Raw genomic sequence first — 10,485 nt, forward strand, 5'->3', positions numbered from 1 at the left:
ACGTAGCTAATTTTGGCGGTAAATTTTTGCGCAAAAATTAGAGACAAATTTGCGACGGATTTGCGATGGAATTTTTGCGGAAATTTTAGTTGCTACAGATTAGCGACGGATATATATATCCGTCGCTATATTTTCAATTGGGTTGTGTTTGTCTTTACATTTTAGCGACGGATTCTCATTCCGTCGCTAGATTTGTACAGTGATATTTTAAGAGAACACTCTAGCGACGGATTCGTTTTCCGTCACTAAAGTTGTACACAATTTTTTAAAGATCTTAGCGACGGATATCCGTCGCTAAACTAATAATTAAAAAAAAAAATCTAGCGACGGATATTAAGTCCGTCGCTAGATTTGTACAGTGATATTTTAAGAGAACATTCTAGCGACGGATTAATTTTCCGTCACTAAAGTTTTACACAATTTTTTAAAGATCCTAGCGACGGATTATGATATCCGTAGCTAAACTAATGAATTTTTTTTTTTTTTTTTTTTTGCAAAGAATTGAAGGACCGTGTGTACTTTTCCTCCCACGCCTCATTCCTCTTCTCTATTTCCTCTTTAATGTACTTGTTCCAATGATTCAATTCCAATATCAAAAAACGAAGCGACGGAGAACACAAGAAAGCTCTTCTCTCTGCGAACCCAGAAACTTCGAGAAATTGTCGTTGGAATGCTCTCTAAAAACGACGGAACGCCATCGCCGGCAAGGCCGTCGGAAATCCAAGATATTTTGGAGCGAAGTACGAAGAAACCGGAAACATCTACGGAGTCCCCGATGGGAGACGCTCCAGAGAAGCAGGCCGGCGAGACTCTTGTTAACACTAGTGAAAGCACCACCACAGGTACCCTTTCTTTAAGCAGATAGTAGCAAATGAATCCACAGGGAACAAGCAAATACTGGAGGAGATTGATCTAGTGTCAGATGATGAGGAGGAAGATGGTGACACAGACGTCGATGGGGGATGTCCAGTTATAAGATTAACCAAGGAGGAGAAGGTGAGACTAAGAGCAAAGTGGAGACAATCTTTAATCGTGAAAGTAATGGGGAGAAATGTCGGCTACACCTATCTCCTCAAAAGACTCACGGCTATCTGGCATCCGAAGGCACGAATGGAGCTTGTAACCATGGAAAATGGTTATTACCTTGCCAAGTTTGCTTTCGTGGACGATTATGAATTCGTTAAATACGGGGGTCCATGGATGGTTCTCGATCACTATTTGATCATCAAAGAATGGATCTCAAATTTCGATCCTTTTACAGACAAAACTGAAAGCATGATTGTTTGGGTTCGTTTCCCGTGTTTGCCAGTCGAATATTTTGATTACAATTTTCTGATGAAAGTTGGGAAGAAGATAGGCCGCCCAATAAATATAGACACAGCAACCAGCCTGGTCTCACCGGCAAGTTTTGCTAGAATCTGCGTGGAAGTGGACATTACAAAACCACTGCTGTCTAAATTTACGTTAAGAAGGATAGTTCGACCGATTGTGTACGAGGGATTACACCTCATATGTTTCAAATGTGGAGTCTACGGGCACAATGCAAATGGTTGTTCAAAAAATCAAAATGCTGACAGCAACGAGGAACAGAACATGAATCAGAACGGGGAGGGCAGGCCGCTGGCGACCACTAGATGCAGAAGTGAGCACGACGGTAATGAAAAAGGAAACGAGAGCCATAGTAGGGAACCTACCTTGATAAGGCCAGAGGTTACGGAAGATTATGGATCATGGGTAATTGTAGTGAAACCGAGAAGAAAGTACTCTAAAAATCAAGAAAGTAGAGAATACAGAGGGCCTGTAAATGCAAGAAACACCCAGCATAAGGAAGGTAAACAGATGAGTATTGTGGAAACATTCAATAAGGGCTCTCGCTTTCAAGCGTTAAACGAGGAAGGTAATGAGGGGCAGAATAATACGGAGACTGTTGAGGTGGAGAATACTTGGGAGAACCAAATTCATGAAAATGATGTTAGCATAAGGGACGACAATGTGAATAACCAAAATAAAAGCCACTACTCGACCAAGGGGAAGAGACCGACCGTTCTAATTAATGAGAAGCAAATCGAGGGGAATAATTTGCATGGAAAGCACAAGGAAATTCCTATACAAACTAAGACAACTAATGAGCGATGTGAAGGCAGGAAAACAGGTAGGGGAAGGAACATGGCTGCTGCGACTGAGGAACATATTGTGGTCCATGGAAATAAGCAAGGAGCCACGAGTGTTCTACGCGTCCAAAATGACTTTTATAACGAGGAGGCAACTATTGACGCCCAAAACTTGTTGTTCACTGAACACCATGGCGACCCCCCGTCAGGCATCAATACGGAATCAACCACGGGGCATTCCGACCACCGTTCAGGACTGAGAGATAAGAGTAGTGAGGAGATGGAGATGGAAGCGGAGGCCTAGAGTCTTTGCTCCGGCCTTCTGCTTGTCGTCCAGGTTGTGTCTTTCTTTTGTGCGTTTTCTCCTTGCCGTTGTTTGTTTTCTTTGTCGTTGGCCTGTTTGTCCTGTTGTGTTTTTTTCGTGCTCTCTTTCTTCTTGTCTGTTTCCCATGCAGATCATTATCTGGAATTGCCAAGGAGCGGCATCTAAGGAGTTCCTTAGAGCTGCAAAATGGTTGATTAAGTGCCATAAGCCGGATATGCTTTGCTTTATTGGAGACCAAGATGTCGGGTGCCAATGATGATATAGTTTGCAAAAAGTTGGGTTTTGATAACTGGGCTAGAATCGAAGCCGTTGGTTTTAGTGGTGGTATCTGGTCTCTTTGGAATGATCCTTCAAATGTTATAGTTATGGGGACAAATCCTCAATTCATGTTATTGGAGATTAGTAGTGGTAATACAGATATTTGGAACTTAGCTGTGGTATATGCCAGTCCCATGGCTCATTTACATAATAAATTATGGAACACTCTCAAAAAGGAAAAGCTCAACATTAATAATCATTGGATAGCTGTAGGAGATTTTAACTCGGTAACTAAAAGGGAAGAAGTTAGCAACCCAGGAAGCTTTGATAACCACAGAAGTGCCAAGTTCAACGAATGGATTTTGACGAAGCTCTTGTGGATTTGGGATTCAATGGACAATGTTTCACTTGGAAAAGAGGAAATGAGAATTCCAATTTTAGAGGGGCCAAGCTTGACAGAGCTCTCTGCTCAATTGACTGGTTGGAAAGATCTACTAAAACAAAAGTTCATCACCTAGCTGTTATTAATTCGGACCACTGCCCCATTTTAATCTCTATTGGCGATTGGTCTGAGGTTAGGACAAGCGGTTTTAGATACCAAGGCGCTTGGGCAACCCATCCCAACTTCTTAAATATTGTCGGTGATAATTGGAACAAGGAAGATACTGTCTGGAACAACTCTAAGAATATGGCAACCACCCTGAAAGCCTGGAATAATACTACCTTTGGGAATATACACCAAAGAAAAAAGAGATTGACTAAAAGATTGGAGGGGATCCAAAAGGTGTTGGATAATGAACATCATCCGGGGTTAATTAAGCTTGAAAAGAAGTTAAGGAGAGAGTTGGAGGACACACTACACCAAGAGGAAATTTTCTGGTTTTAGTAATCCCGGGAAAATTGGATTTCTTCTGGAAACTTGAATACAAAGTTTTATCATAGAATGGTTAACATAAAGAAAGCCAGGAGACAGAGGTTCCAGCTCAAGGCGGAGGATGGATATTGTTTTAACAACAATGATATGGAAAGAATGGTGAATGACTTTTATAGCAAACTATTCTCGAAGGAAACTGAAAGTGATGTTAGTGGGATCCTGAAAGGTAAATTTCCAGTTTTAGACGGGAGCAAATGGGAAGAAGTCTATAAACAAATTACTATCGAGGAGATGAAAATTGCACTTTTTGAAATGGCTCCACTCAAAGCTCCTGGACCAGATGGGTTTCACGCCGATTTCTACCAAAAAAACTTGGACAGTGATTGGAAACTCAATGTATAAACAAGTTATGGATTTTATCAACAATAGGAAGCTGGATGATGGAATCAGCGATGAAATAAGGTGATCATCATTCCTAAAACTCAAAACCCTGAAAGCATGAGCCAATTTAGACCTATTAGCCTTTGTAATGTGATCTACAAAATCATCACAAAAACAATGACCAATAGGATCAAACCCATCCTTAAGGAACTTGTTGGACCCGAACAGAGTAGTTTTGTTCCAGAAAGGCAAATTGTGGACAATGTTCTTATCTACCAAGAAGTTCTTCATACGATGCGAACTGCTCAGAATGGAAAAAAATATATGATTATTAAAATCGATCTTGAGAAGGCATATGATCGGTTGGATTGGTCCTTTATAAGGGATACACTTGAGGATGCAGGTTTAAGGGAAGATTGGGTTCGTAACATTATGACATGCGTCGAAACAGCTAGACTAAGTATTATCTGGAATGGCAAGCAACTTGATTGGATAAAGCCTACAAGGGGGATTAGACAAGGAGACTCCATATCGCCTTATCTTTTTGTCCTTTGCATGGAAAGGTTGAACCATCTAATTAGAGAGGAGGTCCGAAAAGGAAAATGGAAAGGAATTCACACATCCAAGCATGGTCCTACTCTGTCTCATTTATTTTTTGTTGATGATATGGTTCTTTTTGCCGAAGCTTCGCAGGAACATATTTTGACTATTAAAGAGTGCTTGGAAAAATTTAGCTGAGCATCCGGGCAGAAAGTAAGTCTAGGCAAATCTAAGATTTTTTTCTCCAAACATGTCAACATTGACGAAGCACAAAGATTAACAGAGATGGCAAGAATACCTCAGTCATACGATTTAGGTAAATACTTGGGAGTCCCGTCTATCCATGGGAGAGTAACCAACAACATATTCAGTTCTATTCTAGATAGATTGGATTCAAAACTGGAGGGATGGAAGACGAAACTTCTTACCTTAGCTGGCAGGCGCGTCCTCGCTTAATCTGCTCTTAGCTCCATCCCTTACTATGTCATGCAAACGACGATGCTACCGGTGGGAATCCTTGAAGAAATTGATAAATGAGTAAGGGGCTTCATATGGGGCAGCACTAATGAAAAAAGGAGATGCCACCTTGTTAACTGGAGAATGTCACGAAACCCAAAGAATTTGGGGGTCTTGGCATTAAAACAGCGAAAGAAATGAACATGGCATTCATGGCAAAGCTTGGTTGGAGGATTCTAATTGAGGGTGATAAACTTTGGACTAAGGTACTTACCTCAAAGTATGCTAAACTTAAGAAGGGCAAGGAGATATTCCAATGCAATAAGGTGGCGTCCAGTGCATGGAGAGGAATTACTAAAGCCATGAATATGGCGGGCTCGGGGATCCACCACAAAGTCACTACGGGCCACGACACTAAATTTTGGACGGACATATGGATTGGAGACAGGGCGCTAATAGAAGAACATTCTAATCCGGGCATGATCCATAATGTCAACACTACGATTGCTGATATGTGGGAAGGAGCGAATGGATGGAAATGGGGTGAAATACATGGCCTCCCAAAGAGCATTACAACCAAGCTGCAACAGATGCAAGTTGACACGGAAGCCGACGAACTGGATGAAGTGTTTTAGAAACAAGAGCCATCTGGTAAATTTTCTATTAAATCAGCTTATAACATGATTAAGAATTATAATTTGCAAACACGAGATACATGGTGGTCTCTAATCTGGAAACTTAAAATACCGAGCAAGTTTAAGCACCTCCTTTGGACTATGAGTCATGATAGAGTGAGGGGGAATGCTGAGCGCAAGCGTAGAGGTCTTACTGAGGATGGCATGTGTACATTATGCGACAATCAGGAGGAAACAACGGAACACATATTCAGGACATGCAGCAAAGCGATTATAGTATGGAATGCCATTGGAGGGAACGTAAATGCTAACCCTGGGGAGGCAACAAAGGACTGGATATGCTGGAATATTACAAAGAAGAGATAAAACAACAACACAGAAAATGACTGGGCCATTACGTTTGCTACTACATGTTGGTGGATTTAGAGATGGCGGAATGACAGAATTTTTTGTGGAACGGAGTTAGATATTCATCGAAAAGTGAGCTGGATTATTGAAGCAACAAAGGAAATTAATAATGCCTTTGCTAGGCAAGGTATGGCGAGAAATTTACCGAACTACAGGGACATGTTGCTCAGGTGGAAGGCAGCAAGCAACTGTGAATGGACTCTTAATGTCGATGGAAGCTACAAGAGTTTATCCAATAGATTAGGCGTGGGTGGCATTTCACGCAATAGCGTCGGGGAGTGGCAAGGAGGTTTCACGGGAAGGGTTGAAGGGAACAATGCGGCGATGGTTGAAGCCATGGCTATTGCGAAAGGCCTTCAGTGGGCATGGAACAGAGGTATTCGTGATCTTGAAGTCCAGATTGATGCAACTGAAGTTCTGAATTGGATCATTGACCATACTATGCTCAGAGGTCCTGCTCGTGTGATTGTTGAAGACATCCGCGGTTGGCAAACGAGATTCAGGAAGCTTGTTCTCTGATCAATCTTCCTCGAACAGAACGTTGCTACTGACCGACTGGCTACCATTGGGAGCTCTCAAGAGACAAATTGGAAAGACTACATTGATCCTCCCGTCGGGCTAAATGAGATTCTCATTGATGAGATGATGGGCATTCCTTGCATGCGCAGGGTGGTTTGCAACGGCCATGTTGCTTAGCTATTTAGGGTCCCCCCTCCTACTTGATCAAAAAAAAAAATTGTGGTGAATCTTGATCACAGCATCATCGATCACATATGACTCATCCGCAATAAGCAACACTACAAAAATCAATAAAATAAGCGAAGTAAGAATTATGGGTGGGCATACACTCTTCATTATTTGTGTTTAATGAATATTTCCATCCATGCAAACGATTAGGTTTGTATATTTGAGTGTATCAATCGTATACAGATTACAGAGGAATAAATATATACTGATACAGAGTTATAGTCAGACTAGAAGTAATCTATATTTAAGAGTCCTAATACTCCCCTCAATTAAGCGCAGGGCGGAGCCACGACCTGAAGCTTGTCACGCAAAGAAGTAAACCGAGGCGCAGCAAGCGGTTTAGTGAAGATGTCGGCCAGCTGGTCCTTGGTCGAAATGAAGCTAACCTGGAGCTCACCGGAAGCCACCTTGTCCCGAACGAAGTGGTAGTCAATCTCAATGTGCTTCGTCCTAGCATGGAAGACAGGATTGGAACACATGTAGGTTGCACCTAGGTTGTCACACCAAAGCCGCGGAGGAGAAATAGGCGGAATACCTAACTCACGGAGCAGAGACACGTTCCAAGTAACCTCAGCACACACATCATCAATGGCTTTGTACTCAGCCTCAGTAGAAGACCGTGCCACAGTGCGCTGCTTCTTACAGACCCACGAAACCATATTAGACCCCAAGAACACAACGAAACCACTGGTGGATTTCCTATCGACAGGGCATCCGGCCCATTCAGAATCACAGTAGCCATGAATGACATGCAGAATGAGAGGACCGACGCAACTGCAAGCCATAATGTGTAGTACCTCGAACATACCGAAGAACTCGCTTCAGCTGGGCCCAATGTGCAACAGTCGGGGCATGCATCTGCTGACACAACACATTAACCGCAAAAGACAGATCATGACGAGTCACTGTGAGATACTGCAGCGCACCAGCCAAACTCCAGTACCGAGTGGGATCCGCATACAGGTCAGACGAGTCAGGAGCAGACCTAGAGACAGGCACCGGAGTGGCCAGCGGTTTGCAGTCCGCCATGCCTGCTCGCTTCAGAATGTCCAGCATATACCGCTTCTGAGACAGCAACAAACCACCATCCATAGGCACCGTCTGAATACCAAGAAAAAAACCAGGAACACCTAGATCACGAATCTTGAAAGCAACAGACAACTTAGAAATAAGCAAAGAAACCAAAGCAGAGTCACTACCATGACGAGAATGTCATCAACATACACCAGCAGATAAACACGCGACTCCCCCTGTGTGAAAATAAACCGAGAAACATCTGTCTTGGACGCCTGAAAACCAACGGATACTAGAAAGGACTGGAGACGAGTAAACCAAGCACGCGGCGCCTGTTTAAGCCCATAGAGAGAGCGCTGGAGCAAGCAAACGTGAGAAGCAAACACGCTCTGATACCAGATTAGGTTTGTATATTTGAGTGTATCAATCGTATACAGATTACAGAGGAATAAATATATACTGATACAGAGTTATAGTCAGACTAGAAGTAATCTATATTTAAGAGTCCTAATACAAACAAGCAACCAAATGAATCAAAGAAACAACTGTAGAATGCATAATTAAACTGCAGTTTGCATTTTGTAGTCTGCATTCTGCAACATGCATCCTGCAGAATGCAGTTTGCAAGCGGCTAAGTATCAAGAAGGAAAACTGTGAGAGACATATATACGACTTTAATTTCTCAATTCCAGTTGAGCATTTTCTTACAAGCAAGAGAACAACCAATGAATAATTTAGTTAATGTCAAAACAACCCAATCTGATGCCAAAACATGAGGTTCCTTTCCTTTTGGTTACAAAAGAAGTTATCATAAGAATCACAATAAGATTCAGGAACATTAGCATTCAATATACACAATGGCAAGTGATTACTATTTTCTCTTTTATTCATTAATTCAAGTATAACCACTGAGATTCATTCCTAAATCTCAAACAAGACAGCAAAGACCTTCATTTCAGTGTTTCACATTGACAATATCAATCACACAAGAAAAAACCCTATTACTAACATACGGCATCTGTGAACCTAAAAACTACCAGGAAAGCACAATCTGATATATCTATGGTAAATGTATTTCCAACAACAAGAAATTTAATAGTCCAAGAATCCAAGAAATAAATTGGATTAGAGGAGGCTTCTGAGAAGAAAGCAGTTGTGGAGAAGAAGAAGAAAGAAAAGGAAAGGAAGATTGTCAAAATTAAATAGCTATGTCAGTTGTATTGGATGTTCTAAGCTATGTTTCCTAGCTTATAACATCACAAGTTACCCAAAAAAATTTCAGCACATACTTTTTTTTGTAGACTAATCTATTTTGGAAATTTTGGAATCTACCAATAGGCAACAACTATTACTATATATAAAAAAAAAACCCTAATCCTAACCCTAAACTCTTCTGTACGACTAAACTCATTTGTTCTTGATGACTCACATCTGACAGTAGATCAGGACATATCAAAGCTAGGATCAAAGCTTATTGGAGCTAGGACCAGAACATATATAAGCGCATTGAGACTTTGGAGATCAAGTTCTACGTGAGCGCATAGCTATGTCAGTTGTATGTGGGTGAGGAGAGCAACCACATACTGAGACTACTGCACGACAATGTGACCTTATGGAATGCCCATGATTCATGATCTTGTGAATGTTGTTTTTCATTTGATGTTTCATTTCTTTAGTGAGTTTTGAAACTATTAAGATTTTCCACGGAAGTTTGAAAAAAGACTTGTACTATATTATTATTTTTGTATTTTGGATGAGTAAACATTAACATAACATAATTACTTTTTTTTTTTTTAAAAAAAAACCTAAACAACTCTAAACCTAAACCCTAAAACCTATAGCCTTAATCCTAAACCCGAATCCCTAAAACCGTAAAACTTAAAGGCGGGGGCTGGCTGTGATCCGTTATGGCATGCAAGGGGTGAAATGCATCCGGTTAAAGCTATGTTGGTAGCCCTTAGGGCCTTGGGGTGTTCATGTCATTTGTTTGGCTAGTGTAGGTGAGATGGCTGACATGTAAAGTCTCTAAAACCCTAAGCCACTAAACCCCAAACCCTAAACCCTAAACTGTAAAACCTTAAAAGCCTAACCATAAACCCTAACGCTAAACCCTATTGTACCACAAAACTCATTTGTTCTTGATGATTTACATTTGAAAGTAGATCATAGTATATCAGAGTTAGGATCAGAGCATATTAAGCGCATTACTCATAGTGAGACTCTAGAGATCAAATTTTACGCGAACTAAGCACATTGCTTATGTTGTTCTGTAACCCTTCATGCTAAAGTTAGTATCTTTCATCATGAACACAAATTCATTATAATCAATGTGCCCATCCTAGAGAGAATAAATGGCAACAGAAAACGAAATATTGTTGAAGTAAATTGCCGAAGTGAAGCCGTCTAGAGGAGCAATTGGCGAAGTGAATCCAGAAGTAGAAGTGAAGCCACCGAGAGTGTCGCCGCTGGGTTGGATAATGGTGCCGCCTAGAGTGCTGCCGCTGGATCGGATAATGGCCCAAACCCCAAAACCAAAACCCCAAACCCTAAAACATAAACCTAAATCTAAACATAAAAACCCCTGAAGTCTCACAAGTCTCACTCCCCAATTTACTGGCCTCGTTCGTCGTCATTTCTTTCTTTTACTCCTGGCCTGGAGTGGAGGCAACGGAGTCTCGCAGCTCTCCCTCAGCTTGGGTGTGAATCTTTTCTGATTTACTGATTACTCCATTTTCT

At 41.4% G+C, this 10,485-nt stretch overlaps 1 protein-coding gene across 1 annotated transcript; it reads left to right on the plus strand.

Moving 5' to 3' along the window:
• The first annotated feature begins 670 nt into the window (after nt 1–670).
• On the plus strand, nt 671–2,415 carry LOC116027041. The gene is made up of 2 exons (XM_031268467.1): nt 671–842; nt 884–2,415. Exons 1-2 carry the CDS (start codon nt 671–673, stop codon nt 2,413–2,415), a joined length of 1,704 nt encoding a protein of 567 aa, XP_031124327.1.
• The last annotated feature ends 8,070 nt before the right edge of the window (nt 2,416–10,485 follow it).

This window comes from Ipomoea triloba, chromosome 8 (genome assembly GCF_003576645.1).
Source record: "Ipomoea triloba cultivar NCNSP0323 chromosome 8, ASM357664v1".
NCBI classification, from domain to species: Eukaryota; Viridiplantae; Streptophyta; class Magnoliopsida; order Solanales; family Convolvulaceae; genus Ipomoea; species Ipomoea triloba.

Excerpts from the sequence above, each read along its gene's own strand:
- LOC116027041 (XM_031268467.1), top strand. The coding sequence starts at position 671 with ATGCTCTCTAAAAACGACGGAACGCCATCGCCGGCAAGGCCGTCGGAA. Across the intron at positions 843-883 it reads TAGTGAAAGCACCACCACAG|GGAACAAGCAAATACTGGAG; the intron begins GTACCCTTTCTT and ends ATGAATCCACAG.